This window comes from Polypterus senegalus, chromosome 10, assembly GCF_016835505.1.
Source record: "Polypterus senegalus isolate Bchr_013 chromosome 10, ASM1683550v1, whole genome shotgun sequence".
Lineage (NCBI taxonomy): Eukaryota > Metazoa > Chordata > Cladistia > Polypteriformes > Polypteridae > Polypterus > Polypterus senegalus.
In genome coordinates, this window is record NC_053163.1 from 141,504,336 (window position 1) to 141,529,905 (window position 25,570).

Sequence of the window (25,570 nt, forward strand, 5' to 3'; positions counted from 1 at the left end):
GGAAATAAGTGGATAGGACTGGCGAGCTTTGTTGGGCTGAATGGCCTGTTCTCGTCTAGATTGTTCAAAAGGTTGTCTCTGGTGTGGACCACCAGGGTGCTCCAGCCGCCCCAACTCAAAGTTCCAGTACAGCATACATTTTTACTTCTATGGGGGAAACGCTTTTGTCTCGTCTCCCCAATTGCAACACGGTACAAAGACAGGACCATAGCACAGCTCTCTTCTTCTTCCTCTTTCTCTCTTAATCCTTCTGTGTCTACTCCTCCCGACTCTGGTCCCCCTGAGTAGTGGCGACCGGCCCCTTTTGTAGTACCTCTGCAGGTGCTCAAAAGACCGTGTGTGGCTGAGGTGCTGCACCAAAGGGCTCAGCAGTCATCCAGGCGCCCCTTGGTGGTGGCCACGGTGCCCCAGCAGGGTTGAGGTTCCACACTCCAAACCCGTGACCCTGCTGCAAGCCAGGGGGGCTGCCCTCCAGTGTTCTGGGGGAGGTAATGCTCTGAATATGCCATTACAGGGGCGTCCCGACTGTCTGCCACACTGGCTATCGCAGCAGCTTCTCTGTTGTTTTGGGAGTATACTATATCCTTGTCTGATGAAGTCTTCTCTAAGCTCTTGCAGCCATTTTTCCCAGTCTGTCAGGTTTGCGCAGATATGGTTGTAATTTATTGCTTGGTTGAAAATGATGGAGCACCATATTGCTTAGGCTGGAAGCTATCACTTCTCAGGTAGGTCAATCTGTCCGTTGGTTTGTGAAAAACGGAAGTTACAAGGGTGTTGTCTTTCAGTTGAACGGTGGTAAGCATAAGGAAACTTCTGACTTCCACTGTAAACAAGGCCTCCCCAATGCGTTATGCAACTTTAGCGTCACCTCCCACGAGTTGCACTCCACACATCGTGATACGTAAAATTATGTGCTGTTAGCTTTCGTGATCACCTTTGTCCACCGTCTGGACAGAGAGGGTGATGGCTCTCCACTGTGACTCACAGGTGGTCCTTCTCGGAGGTTTCAGACCTCATATTTTTTTTTTTTTTTTTAAGTGGATGACTGATTCCGTTGCTTGGATTGTAGCGGGTGTCCTAAGCAAACTTTTTTTCATGCTGAATTAAAAAGGAAATCCAAATTTTTTTTGTTCTGCCAGGTTCTTCTCCCCAAACATGAATGTGTGTTTTGTAAAGATGTTTGTTCAATTATGGAGGATCTTGGCCTTTGACACAATGCAATTATGGATTGAACTTTCTTGGCTCCTTGATTGTCAGCTTGAAAGCTGTTGTCCTTCATAAAGAAAATAAATGACCATCTGTGCTGTTGGCCCACGCTGCTAACATGAAAGAGGTGGAGGAGAAAATAAAATTACTTTGGGGAAAGAGTCCAGTATGGAAAACCAGTGGAGGTCTGCAGTTAATGGCACTTCTGCTGGGAAAGGCGCTATATAAATAAAATGTATTATTATGTCTGGTCCTGTGTGCAGGTTGGACACACAAGGTATTGTGATCTTTTTGTGTGAGTGGGATGCTAGGAACAAGGAAAACCGTTACAATCAGAAGCCAAAATATATGAGGGGGGACCCAAAAATAACAAGAATTTCCTTTTTTTTTTATCGTTTATTTCTCAGAACATTTCCAAAACTTAATCACCCTCAAAATACTCTCCCTGAGATGCAATACACTAGTCCCACTGCTTTGTCCATTGTTCAAAACTGTTCTGAAACTCTTGCAAAGTGATAGCCTTCAGTGCCTCCGTTGTTTGCTTCTTCACTTCTTCTACAGCCTGAAAAGGCTTTTATTTAAAGTCCCTCTTCATTCTTGGAAATAAAAAAAAATCACAAAGTCCAGGGAGTGGGGGGGAATCCTGTTTTTCGTGAGAAACTGCTGCACACTCAGTGCTATTGTGTATGGGAGTGTTGTCGTGATGCAGAAGTCACTTGCCCGATCGCCACAATTCAGATTGTTTTCTCTGCACTCCATCACACAATCGCCACTTGGCCAAATGATGCAGAGGGCAGTTTAGTACACGAACCAAATGGCGAACATCGCAACTAACGCACCTCCAGAAAAAAATTGCCATTTTTGGGTCTCCTTATTGTACGTTACCTGTTCCAGGAAAGAAGAATGTATGGACCTCAAATCAGAAAAAGTTGGGACGGTATGTAAAAATGCAAAAAAAAATTTAAATGCAGCGATCCTAAAATTTACTTTGAATTATTTTCATTGCAGACAGCATGAACCCAAGATACTTATTTCGTGTTTTGTTTGGTCAGCTTCATTTCATTTAGTAGACCACCATTTCCAAAAAACATATTCCAAAAAAAAAGTATTTGCCTGATAGAGAAATTTTGAAAACGCGTTCAAATTCAACTTACAAAATATTATATCAGATATACCAATGGTTGCGGAGCATAAAAATAAATTTCTGTATTTGGTTTGGAGACAAAGTCAGAGAGGTGAGATTGTGTTGGTTTGGACTTGTGCAGAGGAGAGATGCTGGGTATATTGGGAGAAGGATGTTAAGGATAGAACTACCAGTTTAGAGGAAGGCCTAAGAGAAGGTTTATGGATGTGGTGAGAGAAGACATGAAGATGGTGGGTGTGACAGAGGAAGATGGAGAGGACAGGAAGATATGGAAGAAGATGATCCAGTGTGACAACCCCTAAGGGGAGCAGCCGAAAGAAGATGATGAATTACCACTGTCTGTGGAGAGTAAAAAAAAAAAAAAAAAAGTTATTTCTGTATGACCTTGAATTATTTTGATTTAAAAAGAGATGCTCTTGTTTAACGTGCTGCCTTTCCCATCTTTGGGCTCAACATGAGGGATAGCTGCTGTAAGTCTCTCTCTATATTCCAAATGAGTCACAGGACCATTTTAACATTTCCCGTTAACATATCGCATTCTGGTGACAATTTTGATGGCTTCTTGACTCTGGCTGTGGAGAGACAAGGGCCAGCAAAGCGTTATGGTGTGTCGGATTCTTTTACTTTTTTTTTGTAAGTGATGTTAAAGGAACACTCTACCTAAAAGTGTTGTATTTTATATGTTACTTCCTCCATGTAGTTTGTAGTGATGGCTGAGAAAAAAAAAAATTAAGCTCAAGTTTTCATGCAGAATGGAGATTTAAAAAAACAAAATCTTATATGAGAAGGCAATGGCAACCAGTGCTGTATAGTGGCAAGTGATGTGAAAAACCCTCATGGTTAACAATCTCACGTTATGTCAGTAATGCGGTGCATTTTTAGGTAAAAGGACAGGCCAGACTTAGTTGACTGCATTTCTTTAATGTGGAAAGTGACGTCCTTCACATCTTCTACAATTCTGTGATGGCCAGCATATGGTGTGTTGGGCTGGTAACATCACTTCAAGAGGGGCCACCGAAACAACAAGGTAATTACGAGGGTAGGCTCAGCTATGGGACATACTTTGGGCTCCCAGAGGTCGTAGCAAAAGAGAGGATTGAATCAAAACTGAGTGCCATTATGAACAACGCTGCACATCCTCTCTGTGATACACCAACAAATCATTCAGCAGAAGTGTGTAAGGAAACGCTACGGCGGGCTCCATTATACCAACAGCAATACGCCTCACTGTGACTGGACTGGGGCCGCCAAGTCAGAAGTTTGCTTTTCTTCCTTTTTAGTCAGTCTGGGGTGTGTTCAGCCCATAGTGGGTGTCTGCCTGTCTATAATTTCTTCTCCATCCCGACTTGTGTTTTTCTGTGAAGTTGCTTGTTGTGTTCTTTTGTGTACGTTGGCCGACAATAAGGTGGTCCTTCAAGACGCTGGTGCCTTTTGTACTGCAGTCAATTGAAATCACTGGACTGCAGACAGCTGACCTCCATTGAAGTAGTTTTGTGACATCTATAACCAGTTGGATGCACCAGCAATGACTTCGGGGTCTCGTATTAAAAGGGGTGAATACTTAAAAAAAACTTGATCAGGTGTGCTTTGTATTTGCAATTAAAATTATACATTAGAGTCTTATTCTTTTGACTAGCAAAATACCTGCGCTTCGCAGTGGAGAAGTAGTGTGTTAAAGAAGTAATGAAAAAGAAAAGGAAACATTTTAATAACGTAACATGATTGACAATGTAATTGTGTTGTTATTGTCATGAGTGTTGCTGGCATATATATATATATATATATATATATATATATATATATATATATATATATATATATATATATATATATATATATATATATATATACTGCTCTCAAAAATTAAAGGAACACTTTTTATTGGGCCTGGCATGAAATCAATTAAACCTGTCTGATAATTTTCTGGTTGGTTAAGCAGCTGAGGTCATTGTTAATCACTTTCAGCTGTATTGGTGTTCATGGACTTAACGACAGGTGCACTAAAGTGGCAACAATTAGAAAACCCTCAAAACAGGACTGGTTTTACATGTGGAGGTCATTTCAAGTTTCTCCCTCTTGATCTTTTTGGCTGGTTTTCCACTCGTGCTAGTTTTGGCTTGAGTAATCATCTCTACTGGCAGTATGAGGCGATTCCTTAACCCTACAGAAGTTGCACAGGTTGTCCAACTTCTCCAGGATGGCACATCCACACGTGCTGCAGCAAGAAGGTTTAATGTGTCTCCCAGCACAATCTCCAGAACATGGAGGAGATTTCAGGAGACTGGCTGTTATTCTCGGAGAGCTGGACAGGGCCGTAGAAGGTCCTCAACCCATCAGCAGGACCGATACCTGCTCCTTTGTGCAAGGCGGAACAGGCTGAGCACTGCTCGTGCCCTACAGAATGACCTCCAGAGGGCCACTGGTGTGAATGTCTCTACCCAAACAATCAGGAACAGACTTCATGAAGATGGCCTGAGGGCCCGACGTCCTGTAGTGGGCCCTGTGCTCACTGCCCAGCACCGTGGAGCTCGACTGGCATTTGCTCAAGAACACCAGAATTGGCAAGTCCGCCACTGGCCCTGTACTTTTTACAGACGAGAGCAGGTTCACCCTGAGCAGCTGTGATAGACGTGAAAGAGTCTGGAGAAGACAAGGAGAATGATATGCTGCCTGCAACGTCGCTCAACATGACAGGTTTGGTGGTGGGTCAGTGATGGTCTGGGGAGGCATATCCATGGAGGGACGCACAGACATCTACTGTGTAGGAAATGGTGCTCTGACTGCCATAAGGTATCGAGATGAAATCCTTGAACCCATTGTCAGACCCTACGCTGGTGCAGTAGGTCCTGGTTTCCTCCTAATGCACGACAATGCCCGGCCACATGTGGCAAGAGTATGCAGGCAGTACCTGGAGGATGAAGGAATTGAAACAATTGAATGGCCTTCACGATCCCCTGACTTAAACCCAATAGAACATCTGTGGGACATTATGTTTCGGTCCATTAGGCACAGCCAGGTTGCTCCTCAGACTGTACAACAGCTCAGGGATGCCCTCATACAGATCTGGGAGGAAATGCCACAAGACACCATCCGTCGTCTCATTAGGAGCATGCCCCGACGTTGTCAAGCATGCATACAAGCTCGTGGGGGCCACACAAGATACTGAAAAGCATTTTGAGTAGCAGAAATTAAGTTTTTGAAAAAATGGACTAGCCTGCCACATCTTCATTTCACTCTGATTTTAGGGTGTCTACACAATTGAGCCCTCTGTAGGCAGAAAACTTTTATTTCCATTTAAAGACTTGGCATCCTTTTGTTCCTAAGACATTGCCCTGTCGTTATTTGTTTAGATATCCAACTTCATATTGAGATCTGATGTATCTAATGTGTTTCTTTAAAGTGTTCCTTTAATTTTTGTGAGCAGTGTATATATACACACACACACACACACATAAACATATATATAATATACACACACAGTCTTTGGGGTGCGAGCAACTGTTGCTGTGGGTGGCAGAATCCATCAAGGAAGAAAAATGAAAAACATTATTTGTACAAAATCTTAATTTATTTATCCATTCCTAAATAATTAAATTTGGCAGGCTATTTCGTATCAGTGCAATACGCTGTTTGTTAAAACGGATGACTCCCGCTCTTACGTGCAAGTCTGCGTGGATATTATGAACTATCGTATCTGTTCAAGTTCTATTTAAATTTTAAATGGAAGGAATTTTTATTTAGTCGACAGAAATATCTTTGGTAGGAATGGAAGTTAAATGTAGGCATCATTGCATAAATTTTTCTTCACCATACAAATGTAAAGAGTAAATTCACCTTACATTCTAACCAAAGATATTTCTGTCGACTAAATCAGGGGTGTCAAACTCAATTGCACAGGGGGCCAAAATCCAAATCACACTTTAGGTCGCGGGCCGAACAGGATAAACATTTATTGAACACACTAAAACTAAACTTTTAAAACTTTAATTTTTTGAACATAAATATGAATAAAAACAGACAGGAATATTATTCTGGAATAAATCAACTCAAACCTTAAATAACTATATAACTAATATTTTGCTCTCCATAAAAATATATCCTGTCTAAATTATACAAGTTAGAAATAAAGTAAACGTTAAAAGAACAAACATTCAAATTTCTTTACTCTTATGTAATTTTATATAAAAAATAAACTTAAATTTTAAATATCCCAAAAGATTTTGCTCTCCATAAAAATATATCCTGTCAAAATTATACAAATTCAAATATGAACATGCTGCATAACATAACCTGGAAATATAAATAAAATGTGTTCTTTTCAGCAATAACAAATCAAATCATTCAGTTGTCTTTGCTCTTATGTCATTTTATCAGATTTGGACGCCTGGCATCTTTTTATGGCATGAAGTTGGTTTCTGTTTGGTGTGAGTTTCTGTGTTGTGGAGATTCTCAGGATGGACTGCAGGTGCTCATCAGTGAGGCGACTCCTGTGTGCTGTTTTGTTAGTCTTCATCACTGAGAAGAGCTTCTCACACAGATATGTGTTACCAAACATGCACAAGGTTCGAGCCACATGTAGACGGAGCTGGAGGATTTTTGCAGGAATGGAGTGAATAAACTGTGCGGGCCCTACAGTATCGTACTTTGCCTTCAGTGTGCCATTACACTGCAGCTCAATCACCTCCATCTGAATCTGCACAGGTGCAGTTTCCACATCGACAGCAAATGGGTTGCGAAACAACTCAAAATTCTTTTTTTGTTCTTCAAAGTCACCAAAGCGCCGTGCGAACTCAGTGCGCTCAGTTTATCAGCAAAGTGCGTATTTGGGAACACCGTTGTGCAGACTTGGTTTAACATTACTTCGCAACAGGGAAAGTGGGGCAAGTTGCACTGGTGCATTTGTGTCTCCCATAAAAACAGCTTCACTTGAAATCACTTTGTGATTGTGCACGGGTTAAAACGTCTGCTGAAGTGTCAGACTCTTCTTTAACTCTTCTGCTTTCTGTATCCCTACAGATTTTATTTTTTCTCCAGCCGTCTGGAGTTTTTTTGTTTTTTCTGTCCCCTGGCCATTGAACCTTACTCTTATTCGATGTTAATTAATGTTGATTTATTTTGTTTTATAATTGTGTCTTTCATTTTTCTATTCTTTAATATGTAAAGCACTTTGAGCTACTGTTTGTATGAAAATGTGCTATATAAATAAATGTTTTTGTTGTTGTATCTTGTGCATTGCATTCAGGTCTTTCAGGTTATCTTGATGTTTTGTCTCATAGTGCCGTCTTAGATTAAATTCTGTAATTACAGCCACATTAGCTCCACAAATGAGACACACGGGTTTACCGGCAATGTCAGTAAACATATACTCAGCCTCCCATCGGTTTTTAAAGGCTCTATGTTCAGAATCACCTTTTCTCTTCAGCATCGCGTGGGCTAGCTTCACAATAACTTGCAGCATCATAAGCTAGACTTGATTAACGTGGTAAGTGTTCGGCAAGGCAGCTGAAGCGCTGCATTATGGGATCTGTAGTTTATTGTGTTACCAGCGCTTCATAAACCCCGGGCCATTAATAACAATAATATATAAAATGATCTCGCGGGCTGGATATAATTACACGCCGGGCCGGATGTGGCCGGCGGGCCTTGAGTTTGACACATATGGACTAAATAGAACTTGAAAAGATATATTTTTTCGAATGTGATCGCACAATTCAGATCGAGTTGACGCAAGACTACAGTACATCGAGCCCACGTGCTATTGTGGTTTTGCCTGCGTGCCTCAATAAGTCATCCTCCCCTCGCTCTTACTTTTTTACCGTTAATCTAATGATTACACTGAGTATGGCTTTACCAAAACAATCATTGATGGCGAATCGATTATTCATAAAGTTTCAATTGGTGATCTGTTTTTCTGTGTTAACCTCATATTTTTTCATACTTCTTCTCAAGAAGATGCGAGGCTCAAATGAACTGAGAAGCGCTGATCAATGTAATTGGTGTACCATGAAATCATGCATTGACAGAAGCTCCCCTTTCCTTGTATTGGAAAGTGTGATTAGATGTGTGATTTTTTAATGCATTATGGAGCACATGCATCAAAGCTTCTCAGCTGTGCTTGTGCTAAGAAAAGGACAGATTTTAAAAATAACGTAACACGATTGTCAATGTAACCTTTTGTAAGTAGTGCCTGGAGGATTCAGTGTGGAGAAACTCTAGAGACAGCGTGTGTATTAACTTGTGGATTTTTCTGGGAGTATTTGGTGGCAGTGTGACGAAGTTGCTTCGGAAGACGGCGTTAGCCGCGGAGCTCAGCTCAGAGCGAAATGAGGTGAATGGGAGGGGAGACGATGATGTGACTCCCCCACCCGCCTTAACTGTCAATCCCCTACAAACACAGTCTCTCGGAATTTGCATAAGCACAGCCCCTCACCAGCAATTTTAACTTAGTTACAAAGTGATCAAAACTCTCGTTTATATCCTACGTCCTCTCATTAAACTTGTATCCCGCATTACCCGTGGGCATGACAAACGCCAGCGGCAGCGTGTCTATGAACTTAATTTAAACTTTAATAGGTTTACGCCGTGCTTTGTTTCCGAAGTAGCAGCACTCATGAATATGGTTGTATATGTCACTCGCTCACTTCTTATTGTTTCGCTGCCTTCTCAATTATATAATGCATGTTTTCTTCAGCTCTTTTTTAAGCTCTTCCTGGTTTTCTATGCACTGCGTTGACAGTCAGTTCACGTGATTATGTGGGCGGTGTGATGATGTCACACCTAAACTCCCCCACGGCTTTCAAGCTTAACTCCATTACAGTAAATGGAGAAAAATACCTTCCAGTTATGACCATTACGCATAGAATTTCGAAATGAAACCTGCCCAACTTTTGTAAGGAATGAGCCTGCCAAATTTCAGCCTTCTACCTAGTGAGTGAGTCAGTCGCCTTTTATTAGTATAGATTGGTGTCAAAAGAGCCAAATTCAATCCACTGCGATTCCTACCAGTATAACAATAAACTCTGAATGTTTTAGTAGGCGCTATAATACCTTTTAAAAAATTTTAATGACTTTGATTTTTTTTTAATCTTTCCCACTATGAATTATTGAAAAAATGAATGCAGGCCTATTTGATTGAAGAGCTTAAAATACTTTATTGTATATTTTAATAAAGTAAAAAAAAAAGTATATGTATATATATATACAGCATTCAGATTTTTCACAAAATTGTTTTTAAAGACCCAGGTAGCAGAATAAGACCTGATATATTTTGAGCGGCCCAGTCCGATACTTGAACATCCCTGTTATGGCCCAGAAGTGAGGAGAGGGCAGCCGATAAGGCCAAGGCTGCGTCGCCCACTGAAACCGTAAAGCTTGAATTTGAACAGGCCCTCACCCCACTGCCAGTGACTCGACTCTTCCAGGAATTCATTTACAGCAATAGACTTCTTCTCTCTCTCTCTCTCTCTCTTCTTCAGTCTTCTGTGAGGAAAAAGCAAACTGAGCGGACCCAAAGATCACAGTTTTACAGAAATATAGTGCAAGTGTCCCGCATCCATGACACATTCTTAGCAACAATTATGCAATCAGACGAGACTGAGCAGGCAGAAACAGTTTGACTTTTCAGAGATGACCTCTGGTGCTGTCCAAGAAGCACAACTGACCAGGTGAATGGAAAGTCAAGAGACTTCCCTGCTGTAGCTAGGGGGTTGGAGGCCTCTCAGCGCAACTGCCTGCTATAATTTCAAGAGAGCGCAGAACAAACACTTAAGCACACCAGAACCTACATTCAGTTCAAGAAGTTTCACGGTCACTAAAAATTCAATTGAAAGCAAAATTAAAAAGTCTGAGCTGGCCAGCCGGCGTGCCGTCTGCATTTAGGTCCTTTGAGAGCAGATCTGGAAACGTGCCTCCTCCGATATTCCGTACTGCTCCAGGGGGTCCTGATTAAAGAAGAGGAGATCAGTCAGTGGCAGCTCCAGCAAGTCAAAACTGTTAACACAAGAAGAGCTTTCTCACCCTGCCAGTAAGCCTCTGAATTTCACTGCGGTAAAAGATGAGACTTTTCCTCATGTATTCATAGCTGAAGGATTAGAAGAAGAAGGTGAGACGGGTTAATGCAGCACTGATGCCCCTGTTTAAGCTCCAATTCCAGTTCCACCGGTGCCCATATTTATCAGGCACCTCAGAGTAGCAACACAGTCCTGGCCTGGAGTGGGAACTGCAGACTGTAATTTGAAATATTTTACAAACAAGCCAGGGTGACAGAATTTACAGGACTTTAATTACAGACATTGTGAGCGTCCTTTGGTGTTGTACCAGTAATTTATGCGTTTCTTTTTCAATTAGTTTACAACCTGGGAATAAGAAATAGGTTCTGTATCATCTGGACTTGTTTTAATTTGGACACCATAGGGCTAGGAAGTACAGAACTGGTTTACAGTTTGAGAAAGAAAGAAAAGTGTGGAGATGCTGAAAAGAGGAAACACTCTGATCAGAGTCATTCGCCATCAGGGCAAGATAGCCAAGCAAATGTGTGCCATGTCACACGTTCCCAAACCCCATGTGTGCATTTTAACATAAATATATATTAAAAGTCAAGGAGTGGTATTTCACAGCGATGCCATAAAAGACCCATCGATAAGAAGATTCCAGAAAGAATCCTTAAATATTTGGATCCGTAACAGGCTCCATAAAGTCAATAACCATGAATAGATGGGAAAAGAACATACCAAGGGGTCGTCGAGTCTCGCTGCATACAATAACGCAGGTTAGTCCTCATTTTCTTACTCTGTTGGTGTCCTGCAGGGTAGCCTACCATGCATTAAATATGTTTATTTAATACAAATTATGAAGTTTATCAAACACAAAGAACTCTTCCCAGAATGAAGTGATGTTTTGTTGATCAATAGCTCTATGAGGAACCACGCAACCCAGTAAAGAACCATAAAGTGCCATTAAAGAAGCAGGATTTGTAAGAGTGCATGATGGACTAAAAGGAAGAAGAAAAACACCAACAGACGGGTTACATAGGAAGAGAGACGTAGATGAAGAGACATGAGACCAACTCATCTGGACAGCAGAAAACATAACTCTGAACAACTCTGATCGCTAAACCAAAAGCTACCCAGGACAACATCCACTCCTCACTGAGTTTTTCTCAGACTGTTGATATCCAGACTTTGCTACCCATTTTGTTTTTCCTATTTTTTTCCATTTGGTATTGTTATACATTAATAAATACCACATTGATTTTATATTTTCTATACTTTTTCTAGAGTGATTGAAGTAATAAAAGGGTATCAAGTGCGAGTCAGATTGCTACTGTCGTAGTTTCCAAAGCGATTGCTCCTCAGTAATTAGAATAACCTGCGGTAAAAGTAAGGCCTAGTTTAGTTAGTGAGTGGCATTAAACCAAAACAGTTGTGGTTTTCCGTGTGTTGTGAGGACCCCTGCATGTTTGTTAGTGCAGGTGATGGTGAGTCCATATACAGTGAATCTTATGCAGAATATTGCGGAGCGGCTGACAATTGCCACGGTTTGAGACTTTCTCTGGATGGGATCATTATGTGTGCTTGTCTTAATCTTCAACAATGAGTTTAGATGTACCCAATGAGTATTCCTGGTAAATCTCACAAACTTCATGATAACACCAGTCCTGACTGGCTCAGAAACCTCAGAGTGATACAGGTTCAGTCCAACTCTTGGTAGCAGGAGTCTTCTTCTTCCTCAACATCTTTGCCCACTTCTGTGTTGGGGTCGATGTGCTTGATCAACCTCCTCCAAAGAGCTCAGTCCTGCAACCCGTTTTCTTTCTGACCTTCTTTCACTTTATCCACTCAATCCACCTCTGCTTTGGCCTCCCTCACTTTCTCCTCCTCTGGACTTCAACTCCCATCACTCTTTTTACCACATATTCATTGTCTCTTCTCATCACTTGTCCATACCACTTCAACCTACTTTCCTCTATTTTCTTAGATCTCAATTCCACTTTTGTTCTCATTTCTTACTCTGTCATTTTTGTAACTCTACACATTCATCTCAACCTTCTCATTTCTGCCACATCTAACTTCTTCTGCTTTCTGCTCCCTTCTACTGCCCATGTCTCAGCTCCATACGTCATTACTGGTCTTACCTTTAACCTTCACCTTAAGTCCTCAAACACATAACACTCCTGACGCCTTCTTCTAGTTGTTCCATCCACTCTGCACTGCGTGGATCTTCCCCGAGTCTAATTCTCCATCTTGGTCTACCGCTGATCCCAGATATTTAAACTTATTCACTTTTTAGTAGCTCTCTCTGCAGACTAACTCCTGAATCGTGATCATCACTAAACCTCATATATTCTGTTATCTTCCCATTTATTTTCAGCCCTCTATCTTCCAAAACCCTTCTCCATTTTTGCAACTTTCTCTAAACATCCTCTTACTACACAACACAATGTCATCCACTCAAAGCTTGCCCCGTGGTGGGGGTGGGGGGGGGAGAGAGAACTGGTCCTTTATCCCACAAGTTAACACATCCACAATCAGATCAAAGAGGTAAGGACTTAAAGAAGATCCCCTGTTGCAGACCTCCTCTAACTGGGATCCTATCTGTTACCCCAACACTGTGTAAAAGGATTTTATCAATTGTCTCAATTTAGGACACTACTAACTTCATGAGGCTTTCGGAGAGCTCAAGAGTTCTCCTAACTCGCTAGGAACTGCCAGAACATGGCGTTCAGGCAGAGACCAGCATATTCGTCATGGAAAAGACAGAAGGTTTTGAAATACTGGACCACTAAAGAACTCACAAAAAGGTATTGATTTGACAGAAATGGAATAACATGCATAACAAATGCTGTACTTCATGTGATCACTGCATCTACATGAAGAAGCTATCAGCTAAAACGTAACTGTTGGTAACATTGTTTTTTAGCCACGGGGGAAAAAAGCAGCTTTGCAATGGCCATAATTTGGGTATGTCACAACCAATAAATTCTCAAACTTTGAAAGCCCTTACAACACATGAGGTAATACACAGATGTATAACTTTCCCAACTGCTCCATGTGGGGTAACGTTAAAGCAAATCGCTGCTCAGAGCTGTTGGTGTGATTGACGACAGTGTATGAGTGTGCATATGTGAACCGCAAGCAGTATCAACACACAGGGGGTCTTAGATGGAAACCGTACTGTAGTAGCTGGCATATTTCCCTAAAGATTCACAAGGCAGGATGGGTCACACTGAGCTGTGCATTCCATGAACCCTTGGAATATTCCTGTTCAACTTTAGAAGCCTGGGAAGGTAGGCAGGCTAGGTAGACTCCAAAGGCATTGGGTAAATGGACACATCATGTGACTTCAGAATGAGAGCATTAGAAGTGTGAATGTTGACTTTAGAATCAGCGTGAGAATAGCCATGGCTAGTTTCAGTTACTGTTACTTTACAAGATGTTTACAGTGATTCTTAAAGTACGGCTGTGGATCATGCATTGTTAAATAAACGTACCCGTTACCAGACTTTACTCCCATTTGGTGTGTTTGTGTGTGTCTCGATTTTTCCATCTTGGTGCTTGTTACAATATTATTTTTGATGCTGGTGCAAAGTGGTGTGGTTCAGCACAGAGTACCTCATGAGTGGGGCACAAAGCTTTTATCTGAACGTAATCCCATCCATTACAAAGATAAGACTTCCTTTGAATATTATTAGAATTAACGTTAGTATTGTAAAACTACAACGCGCCATCACAATTTCCAAGGAAACTATAAAACACCTTTTTGAGTGTCCTTTTGTGGCTCGTGGTGCTGTACAATTGTGATGTCATTCATTTTCAGTGTGGCCTCCTACTCCTCACAGACAGTGGGTGTGGAACACTTCATAATAACTTCTCATGTCATTCTGTGGGGTTGGACAATTTCTTATCCCAATCTGACTTTTAGTGCAATTCATTATGAGACACTTGGTAAATATGGGCACTGAGCTAACCCTTTGGTGCTGTATATTCAGACTTAGAAAAGCAAAAATGACAATTAGTTGGTTTTGTAGTTCTGGATGTATGCAATATTACTTGGGCCAGTATACTCTGCGTCAACCATGTTTGAGTTTTCATGCCCAAGTGGTGTGTGGGTGTTCATTTATTATTTATGCAGCTGTGCACCACTAACTCTACCCCGCCAGGATGTGCATCATTTGGATGAGTTAATGTTTGGCATCCATGTCAAAAGGTGACGAATGTGGCACAGAGTGTTCTAGATTTCAGATGCAATCCCAGCTGTAAAAAGAGGGCGACCTACCTGGCCCGAGTGAGTGACTCGACCCACTCCTGACACTGGTCAAGGGTGTCACATTCAAATTGGTACTTGCGCTCAGACTCGTCAAAGAAAACTGAAACAAGAACAAAAGACAGGAGAAGAAGATAAACCATGGACTAACCATCTGTGATCTTCCAACACCCCGACGGTGCTGGACCACGTAAAAAAAGAAGAAAAAAAGTGTAATTTCTACATGGTATGACAGAAATGTATGCAATGTGCACTTTCATTGTGTCTGAATTGTTTGATTTGTAATTTTAAACTGTGTAGCACAGGGGTAAATCAAGGAAAAAATGTGTCTGTCCCAAAAATTAAGGAGGGCACTCTATATGTAATGAATTATATTATATGTGAGTATTGTGGCCTGCAGAGGGCACACCGAGCCCCAAAACCCCAAACACAACTACTACAGACACAGTCCTGGGTTCAAATCCAGTTCTTTTATTTATAATCGGTTTCTTCCCTGCACTGCTGTAAAGGGCTCCAATGATACAGCACAACCATCTCTTCGGTCTTTCCTTCATTTACTTTGATCTCCTCTACTCCACCCAGGTGAGCGCTGCTGGTCTTCTCTTCCGACCCCGACTCACTGGGCCACTGGAGGGGCTCTCTTTTAACTTCAAAGCAAGAAGTACTTCCGCTGCTTAATCTATTGCCTCCGGGAAGTATTACAGGGTCAGGCAGGACCCGAACGGTCCTTGTGCCGTCAATATCTGACAACGCCTCCTGGCAGCTGCCACAGAACCCGACAGGGCAGGCCCACAACTCCCATATTGCTCTGCCGGTGTCCATATTGGAGCTTGCCAAATGGGATGCTGCTACCCTGTGTATCGGGGTATTGGGAGAGCAGTGCTCTGCCTGTAGGAGGCAGTCACCTACTGTCCTGTCGTTCCAGGTACCCAAGCCCAACCGGTGTGTCCCTCTGTGGTTGATGGAACGCCAGCCCTGGTGTAGCTGCTACTGCAGCATCTTTCTGTTGTCCATGTCCTGGCACAGGAGAATATCACCATTCCAATGCTGACCTGTCCTTCCTCATGTCCTCTTGGCCAGGCAAGGGATCAGGATCCATAATGGCAGGGATTTATTGGCTAGTAATAATTTAGTTTGAACTCAAAAGAATCAGTTAATTATACAAGGCCGGTGCAGTCAATGAGCCATAAAGAAGTGTGCACTAAAGATGGAGAGCTAGCAGTTTAGACTCATGATGGACCAGGAGATTAAACATACAATTCAAAAAGGACCAAACAGTTCAAGACAAGTTACATTTACTACTTACTGATGGAAAACATGGAGCCATCCTCCTGCTGAATCTTACACTGCTCCAGCAGTAAGGCACCGATGGGCTACATGGGCCACAGGAGAGAAAGAGAAAAGTGGGAATTAACACAAAAGGAAATCAAACCTGGGAAGACCTAGAAAGCAAATGTCGATTAGGCAGCAATGAAGTCCGATCAAAGCACAATGTGTTTATTAAAAATTATTGGTTTATATACACAACTAGCCGCCCCCTGCGGCTCCACCCGCGTAGTAGTGGAACAGGGCAGTGAGGAGGGCACTGCCCAGCTCCCCACTCCTGATGTCACGCCTCCCCCTCCCCTCAGGCCATAGCTTCTGTCTCGGATTAGTGCGAATACATCACTCCTGCAAGCAAACTATGATTCCTAGCACGATGAGGGAAGCCGCAAAATCAACTGGAATGTTCAAGCAAATTATAGACAAAATACCTGATCTAAATCTGTTAAAAGCGGACAGACGTTGGAGAGAGAGGGAGATAGAGAGGTTTTACTCCATCTCTTCAGGTTGCATTACTTTTGTTTCCTCTCATTCTACATTTTTTGCTTTCATTGTTTCACTGTTCTGCTGTATTAGTCAATAAGAAAGAATTTCTTGGGTTCCTGGCTGGGGAAACCCCAAGAACGTTTTTTGTTTCTAGAGATTTTTAATGAGCGTTGGAATCGACTCTGCCACACCCCACCATATCGGTGGAGTTGCAGCCCTCCCTAACCTTCCACCATCCAAACATTTGTATGCCGTGACAGGCCCTAGAGATGATGACTGAAGCACCAAGAGCAACCTGAGCTATTCGAGATGGAGATGGGTGGTGTCCTAACTGCTCCGCTTCAGTGGGGTTTTTCTGGCAGAACCTGACTTGAATTTTATGTGGAATGTGATGAACTGGCACCCTGCCTAAACACTGTTTCTGCCTTGATCCTAATGATTGGTGGGGTAGGCACCATCTTCCCTGCAAACCTACTTAGGATAAAGAAAGTTTACAAAATGACTTGATGATTCTTGAATACAAGTTAAATGTAAAATGTAGTAATTGTGTCGTGAATGACGCTCGCTCCTGGGGTGGCCTTGAGGCGGTAGTGCATGTGGAACTATCTTACCGCAGCGCATTTCTCAGCATTAAGCCAGGCCATTTGTGGGGCGAACAAAATCTGCTGGACACTCGTAGGTCTTGTGAAGGAAGCTGTTAAAATCTCAAAAGATTTGAAGTTTTGTATTTTTCAAGTCAAACTTATTTCTTCACAAACATGGTGTATATACCTTTGCCATTCAGAACTGTGTTCCAAAGTCTGCGCTTTCTGTAAATTTTCAAAAAGTACTTTGCCCACACTGGTGATTTACAATGAAGGATCATCATCCTCCATCATCATTATAGAAGGAACAGCCTGCGCAAAAGTGCTGTTGATATCGGTGGTAATGCGACTATGCAATCCTCAAATCACACCGCCTCACTTCCTATTGGGAATCCACGTGGCAATCCAGGTGCAAGACGACAAGGTATGGCAGGAAGTTGCACCGCTCTGGATTGACGTTTGGTGGGATGGGCTGTATGGGTGTCAGTCTTAGTCAGGACCAGGAGTACACGACTCTTGATGACATCGCTCAGGGGATCACTGAATCATGCAAATCACTCCACCACGTCAAGGCACTGACTCGGTGGAGGGACAATGGAGGAGACAGAACACAAAACACCACCGGTAAATAAAAGCATAAAGCATACACCATCTTGGCTTGAAAAATGTACGTAATCGGTAAGTTTTAAGGTTTTTATGTCTGCAAGTCCTCCGCATACAGCTTGTGTCGATTCACCTTGTGCTCTGGCAGCGGTCTGGGCACTGCATGATGGCACATTTCTGTTGCTCTCTCCACTCAGCTGCTCCCACTCTTGTTTTTCTTTTACTTGTAACTGCCACAGAGAGACCAGCAAAAAAAAAAAATCTTTTGCAGTTCTTCACTTCAGTGAATGTAGACTTCAAATATTACTGACAGAAGTATCATTTTCTGTGTTCTTCCACGGTTTGTAGTAAAATAACACATAGGAACATGGATACATTTATATGGTGATTAGGTCATGAATATTCAAATTTGTATGCCATATATGGTTACTGATGGGAAGTGACTAAAAGTGGGTGCACGAGTTTTAAATTGATTTGAGATTTATAAAGGAAACTTGGAGCTGCACAAAGTGAACTAATGGTTTTATAAACCCATTTTTTTTTTTACGTGTGTATGCTATTTTTGCTCTTGCAGACTAAACAAATAGAAAGACAGACAGATAGAGAGATAAAACTTTAGTTGCCCTAGGTGCTCATTTTTTTTAGTATGGAATCTAAGCAAGGTTTTACACCTTAAGCCCCCGTCCCCCACACACTTATTAGTTACTTATTCTATGTGTCCACTTTGTAATATTTGCATGTGTTACTTACCTCTTCCTCATCTGTCTTAAAGTAAAACAGAAAGTTCACCACCAGTTTCACAAGCCGCTTCTTTGGAACTGCAAAGCAAAAAAAGCAACAATCTCAGTTCACTTCTGCCATGGTGCGACTTTCATCGGTCACGCTCCTAGAATACAATCTGTGAGCCGGAGAGGGAGGTTCTCACTTCCCATGATGCAGCAGCAACCCCATTAAGTACCCCTCCACCCCTTTAAAAAGTGAGATTTTTTAGTCATATTAGAAATAAATTCATCCATCTATAGTGACCGTCTTTGGCCAAAACCAACCCCTAGACAGTGCCAGTCTATCGCAGGGCATTCACACTCATTCACGCATATGGTGTTTGTGTCGACAACCAAAGTTAGCTTTTTCTATTGTAAACTCTCTGACATTGAGTTAGTAAGTTATAGATCTACTTTTTTATTATTTATCACACGTTCACAATTGTATTAATGATTTTTGAATATTCATGAAGTCATGTATTGTTATTATCCCTTTGCATAGTCCTTGGAGTTAAGCTACACAGCATTTCATTACAAAATCTATTGTATGCATAATCTGTATGTGACAAATAATATTTGATTTGTTTTGGGAAAAAAAAGTACATAGACAAGGATGCTAACCCATGCTGTAAATCTCAGAAATCAGCCACACCGAAGAGAAAATCAGTTTTAATCAGGGGCTGCAGCAAGTGATCCCTTTTCTCAAATCGGTTCCAAATGATGCAACTAACGCTTTGTGCTCTCATTTTTTTTTGCAAATGGAGGAATATCAGATATTGATGGCCACTTGTCAGCTCTCTGTCCCCAAAAAAAGCCTTGAGTGGCTTCCATTCCTCAGGCAAGTATTCTACCACACCAAGTCAGAACAAGTGAACCTGATGTTGACAGCAGGACATTACTCGGTGCTAGAAGGGGGCATCTTTAAAAACAAAAAAAAAAACGCATAGGTTTGTCCAAAAAACAGTAGTGAATGTTTATGCACAGTTAAATGTCCTAAGTTTGTCCATCATTGTGATGTACTGGATTCATTGAGATGTTTAAAGGAGTATCACAAATGTTTACGAAATATGAAATTAAATTCTTAAAGAAAATGTACGGTAACTTGAGGTGGAAGCATACAGTGCATCCGGAAAGTATTCACAGCGCATCACTTTTTCCACATTTTGTTATGTTACAGCCTTATTCCAAAATGGATTAAATTCATTTTTTTACTCAGAATTCTACACAGAACACCCCATAATGACAACATGAAAAAAGTTTACTATAGATTTTTTCAAATTATAAAAAAAAAAAAAACTGAGAAAGCACATGTACATAAGTATTCACAGCCTTTGCCATGAAGCTCCAAATTGAGCTCAGGTGCATCCTGTTTCCCCTGATCATCCTTGAGATGTTTCTGCAGCTTCATTAGAGTCCACCTATGGTAAATTCAGTTGATCAGACATGATTTGGAAAGGCACACACCTGCCTATAGAAGGTCCCACAGTTGACAGTTCATGTCAGAGCACAAACCAAGCATGAAGTCAAAGGAATTGTCTGTAGCCCTCCGAGACAGGATTGTCTCAAGGCACAAATCAGGGGAAAGGTTACAGCAAAAATTCTGCTGCTTTGAAGGTCCCAATGAGCACAGTGGCCTCCATCATCCATAAGTGGAAGAAGTTCGAAACCACCAGGACTCTTCCTAGAGCTGGCTGGCCATCTAAACTGAGTGATCAGGGGAGAAGGGCCTTAATCAGGGAGTTGACCAAGAACCCGATGGTCACTCTGTCAGAGGTCCTCTGTGGAGAGAGGAGAACCTTCCAGAAGGACAACCATCTCTGCAGCAATCCACCAATCAGGCCTGTATGGTACAGTGGCCAGACGGAAGCCACTCCTTAGTAAAAGGCACATGGCAGCCCGCCTGGAGTTTGCCAAAAGGCATCTGAAGAACTCTCAGACCATGAGAAACAAAATTCTCTGGTCTGATGAGACAAAGATTGAACTCTTTGGTGTGAATGCCAGGCGTCACGTTTGGAGGAAACCAGGCACCGCTCATCACCAGGCCAATGCCATCCCTACAGTGAAGCATGGTGGTGGCAGCATCATGCTGTGGGGGGCAGGAACTGGGAGACTAGTCAGGATAAAGGGAAAGATGACTGCAGCAATGTACAGAGACATCCTAGATGAAAACCTGCTCCAGAGCGCTCTTGACCTCAGACTGGGGCGACGGTTCATCTTTTAGCAGGATAACAACCCTAAGCACACAGCCAAGATATCAAAGGAGTGGCTTCAGGACAACTCTGTGAATGTCCTTGAGTGGCCCAGCCAGAGCCCAGACTTGAATCCGATTGAACATCTCTGGAGAGATCTTAGAATGGCTGTGCACTGACGCTTCCCATCCAACCTGATGGAGCTTGAGAGGTGCTGCAAAGAGGAATGGGGGGCGAAACTGGCCAAGGATAGGTGTGCCAAGCTTGTGGCATCATATTCAAAAAGACTTGAGGCTGTAATTGCTGCCAAAGGTGCTTCGACAAAGTATTGAGCAAAGGCTTTGAATACTTATGTACATGTAATTTCTCAGTTTTTTTATTTTTAATAAATTTGCAAAAACCTCAAGTAAACTTTTTTCACGTTGTCATTATGGGGTGTTGTGTGTAGAATTCTGAGGAAAAAAATTAATTTAATCCATTTTGGAATAAGGCTGTAACATAACAAAATGTGGAAAAAGTGATGCGCTGTGAATACTTTCCGGATGCACTGTATGTACTTATATGTGAAAATGTTTAGAACTTGAACCTCTGTTTTATTACCAGGCAGCACAGATGCTAGCTGACACCATACTGAAGATAAGATTATTACAGAGGTCAGCGGCACTGACCTGTAATCATCCCAACCGAGATCCCGAGCTGTTTCGTCATGTGGTGGGTACAACAACACGCTGTACCAGTGCATCCTCCCCAACCTAACCCGACCTGACCTGACCGGACAGTTGCTGGGGATTTTTTCAGGTGTTTCAGTCATACAGTAACAAGGTACGTGGAATTAAACAACATAATATACAAGACCGGACACCATCATAACATTATATCCACTAAGCACAGATATATAAAACAATATCATAAAAACCAGAAATATATTAGTTAAGTCCTATATAAAATAAACATCATTTATATAGAATGGATGAGAATAGAAATCATGAAAGACAGATAAATCAGTGACTGTGTTTAACCACAGAAATAACAAAGTTTTCACATCTAAACGTTCTTGTCTTCAGTGACTGGTAAAGTTTCCTCCATGGCTGCCCCGGTGAGTGTAGTGTTTACTTAAATTTCTGGCACATTTCCTGACCCTTGACGCATAGCTTGACCTCAGTGGAGTCCAGTTTCAGGCCTATCGTCTTGTCTGCTGTGTAACACGGTGCAGTTCATGTTTCGAGTGAGCAGATGCAATGCTGTATCACACTGTTATGGAGGAAGGATGCTGCCAGTGAGAGCTCTATAAAGCTGTACCAACACTGACTGAGACAGGGGGAAAGAAAAAAAAAATATATATATATACTGCTGAACTCTTTGGATAAGCGTTTTGTTCAAATGTTATGTATTCATTTTAGGTCAGTTTGTGAGTGGCAGTTGTTTAAATGATTCTACCCTGTTGACAATGACACCAAAATTGTCCTGTGAACAAATAATGTTCTGTCTGTCTGTCAATAACTAGGGGAGTAGGAAGCGAGGAGTGTCTCCTAAAGCATACAATCATTTCTACTGTTTTCAGGGAATTCACATTAAGATGGTTGAGGGTGGGTAGTGATGCTGCCTGATAGTAAAGAGACCAGGGTTTGCGTTCCGGGTCCTCCCTGCATGGAGATTGCATGTTCTCCCCATCTCTGCATGGGTTTCCTCCCACAGTCCAAGGACGTGCAGGTTAGGTGGACTGAAAATGCTAAACCGGCCCTACTGCGTGGATGTGTGTGTGCTCGTCCTGCAATGGACTGGCGCCCGATGTTATACGAGGTAAGCTCCAGCACCTCCTGTGACTCTGCTCTGGATTAAGCTGGTTAGAAAATGACATGATGTAACAATGTTGAGGATGCATCAACTGGCAGGCCAAACCACCTCCCTGTCTTTAATGAGGTGACTCCGGGTGGTGTCATCAGCAGTTTAACAGGTGGGTCAAGGAGGGTGCAGTCATTGGTGTAGAAAGAAAGGAAGGAAGAGGAGACAAAACCCAATCCTTGGGGGGGACCCAGTGCTCAGGGGTCCTGACTGATATTTGCCTGTCTTCACTGTCTAACATGTTTTACTTACAAAGTCAGGATATCCAGAGATGTGAGGCATTGTACACATTCAAATGTGCTATGGAGAAGCTCTGGTACAACTGTGTTAAATGCATTCCTTCAAATAAGATCCTGACCTAAGTAACCGGAGGGTCTAAATGCTGCAAGATGTTGTGGAGAGCCACGTTTACTGCATCCTCAAACTGACCTGCAAATGGTAGTAGGTCAAGGAGGGAACTTGTGACAGATTTGAGATACCAATGATATGATGTTCACATGACTTCATTATTACAGAGGTCAGCGCCACTGGCCTGTGATCATTTACACCAGGGGGTTCTCAGACTCAGTCCTGGGGACCCTCTGTGGCTCCAGGCTTTGGTTCCAACCAGATTCACAAACCAGTGATAAAAATTGACTTCATTGGATTAGCTGGTCTATTTTCTCTTCTGCTATTCTACATTCAGAAAAACACAATAGTATCATTTTTAGATTTATAAAATATCTAGAAGTATTTCTATTTTTTAAAAGTACTAATATTAAGTTAACTAATTTTTTCTATTATGTTGACCTTTTTCTGTGCAGTTTGCTTCTTTCGTTGTATCCTAATGATGACAATTAAAAAGAAGCAGAGCAGATACCTGGGCAAACACCACTGAAAGATGAACGGCTGCAACTACTTTAGCGTCAGACCCGCTACTTTGTAAATAATGGATTAAGTAACCAGAAAACCTGGAAAGTGTCAATGAAAATATTGTTAAAAAGTAAAAAAATATATTTTCAATATAACTGCTTGGTACATTTTAACAAATATTTACCAAACTTAGTTTTGTAATGTTTTACATTTACTCTGAAACACAAAAACTGGGTAATAACAGATCACTTCATTAGGGCTAAAGGGGCGGATTAGGAGCATCTGCTGAGAGCGTTGTCGCACCCCACCACACAATGAACCACCTGCATTGAGACCCGAGTGCAGTGGGTGGCACCTCACTAGACAAGTGTGAGACTTTTTACAGTGGCTGGAGTGCCAATCCTGCCTCCAACCCCCAAGTTTTCCCTATAAGTTGGAGGACCTGCTAACATCATTCCAAGGACAAAGCAAGTGCAGGTTAAGGGCCCATTGGAGTCACTTCTGACGTTTATTAGATTTGAACCTACGCGGATCCCTAGCCTCAGAGCTAGCAGTCCAGTTTTACAACAGAAATTGGTTGGAACAAAAACCTGCAACCAGAGGGGTTCCCAGAACAAAGATTGAGAACCACGGATTTAGAACTGCAGGTATTTAGTAGCTTCTTTGGAAAATGGATGATCACAGATTCTTTGAAACATGCAGGGACTTTGCACTGATCCAAACACCAAGAGAAAATGTCAATAAATACAGGTGTTAACTGATCAGAACAATGCATTTGTGTGGACAGACGGCTTCCCAGCACCCCCGTCTTGATCTTCATGGATTATGATGAGGAGACAAAGCGGGTATTAAACAGATAAGGGTGTTCATTATCCGTGGACATGAGTTAACACACATACACAGATGCTACACAAGTGTCCAGATTGGACACTTTAAAAATATGGTTCTCAAGTATAATAATAAATATTTTACACTCTCGCACAAAGAAAACATTTGCACCCCTGGCTGTGTGGCGAGTTACATCACCTCCTTTGGTCCGCAGGTCACTTTGAATCCCAGTGGTAGCACTTGCTCGTTATTCTCTATTCTTTATCGTGCTCCCCATCATACATGAATCGCCGTACTGTTTTAAGCTCTCATTTACATCTTGAACGCACAATACAAAAGAAACCAGCGAGTCCCAGGTGAGGAACACCGAAAGAGAAAATGAAAACGTGTTAGGAGATCGGGAAGCTCCCTACGGAACCGCGGCTGCTATGGCAGCAAAGACATGGGAAAGTAACATCGCTGAAGTTCCAAATCATGCGATTCCCCATAAATTCGCTTCGACCATCTATCTGCCCCCATTGTATTCTTAACGCGTCTCGCCCGCTCTGCCACACGTTCATTTAACGCGACACTCCGCCTCCGCCGTCCGCACTCGTCCCTTAAATAACCCCAGGCTGCTACCGCCTTCCCGGTCATTGAACCGCCCTTACCGTCGCCTTTCTTCGGCCCCTTCATGCCTAGCTCGGCGGCTTTCTCCGACGGCTGCCTGGATAGATAAAGCAGCTCCTTCTCGTTGAAGCGCATTTCGCCGCCGTCTCTTGTCAATTCGGACCGGCGACACTCTTGTTTGAGCCACACCCGGAAGCGCTTGTTTCTGTACGGGTGGAGCTCAGAGGCAATACGGCTTTTCCACCGCTGCGGGTAACCACTAAAGAAACGGATACAGCTTGGACTTAACGTCCCTCTCCGAGCAGTCCTTCAGCTGGCACCCACTGCGACATTCGTGCATCATATGTGGGACAAAAGAGTTAAGTGGGAATAGCCTTTTCCTCAACGAAAACTACATTTCCCATACTGCATTGCGACGGCCGCCTCAAGGTGGAGGGTGATGGGATCTTCAACGTCAGTGTAACCACACATAGGTCCATTTTCAGAGGTTGCTTTATACATTCAATTGAAGAGCTCCCTAGGTTTTTAAAACTGAAAAATATATATTTTTTCTTATGAGGCTATCATCCCTCGTTGTTTTCGTTTCGCGTTTCTTACCCAAACCACTTAGTTGCTGATGGATCGGAAGAAGCAGGTGCTCAACTCCAATATCCCCACGTACTGCCGAAGGTTTCACCTGCCTGCTTGCTTGTATTTCTATTCTGATCTTTTTTTCCTAGGCTTTCTGAGCTGGTGAACGTGGGTTAAGGATAAAGATGTAGGCTGGCCGATTAATCGACATCTTCTTTCGCAGACCTCGCTGCCATTTCACCACCAGTCTGATCCAAAGTCTGTAAAACCGTGGCGGCACCGAATTTGCAAATCTTACGATTTAAACTATCG

The 25,570-nt window shown here is 42.3% G+C and overlaps 1 protein-coding gene across 1 annotated transcript; it reads right to left on the minus strand.

The window, feature by feature from the left end:
• Positions 1-9,577: 9,577 nt before the first annotated feature.
• Positions 9,578-25,095, minus strand: plekhj1 (pleckstrin homology domain containing, family J member 1). The gene is made up of 6 exons (XM_039766900.1): positions 24,730-25,095; positions 18,358-18,425; positions 15,918-15,984; positions 14,624-14,714; positions 10,367-10,430; positions 9,578-10,290 (listed from the first exon to the last, which is right to left on the minus strand). Exons 1-6 carry the CDS (start codon positions 24,821-24,823, stop codon positions 10,225-10,227), a joined length of 450 nt encoding a protein of 149 aa, XP_039622834.1. The 5' UTR covers positions 24,824-25,095; the 3' UTR covers positions 9,578-10,224.
• Between the last annotated feature and the right edge of the window lie 475 nt (positions 25,096-25,570).

Coding starts and splice junctions, on each gene's coding strand:
- plekhj1 (XM_039766900.1), bottom strand. CDS start 24,823: ATGCGCTTCAACGAGAAGGAGCTGCTTTATCTATCCAGGCAGCCGTCG. Junction 18,426..24,729: donor GGGGCCGAAGAAAGGCGACG/GTAAGGGCGGTT, acceptor TTTGCTTTGCAG/TTCCAAAGAAGCGGCTTGTG. Junction 10,431..14,623: donor GAGTCACTCACTCGGGCCAG/GTAGGTCGCCCT, acceptor CTAATCCTTCAG/CTATGAATACATGAGGAAAA.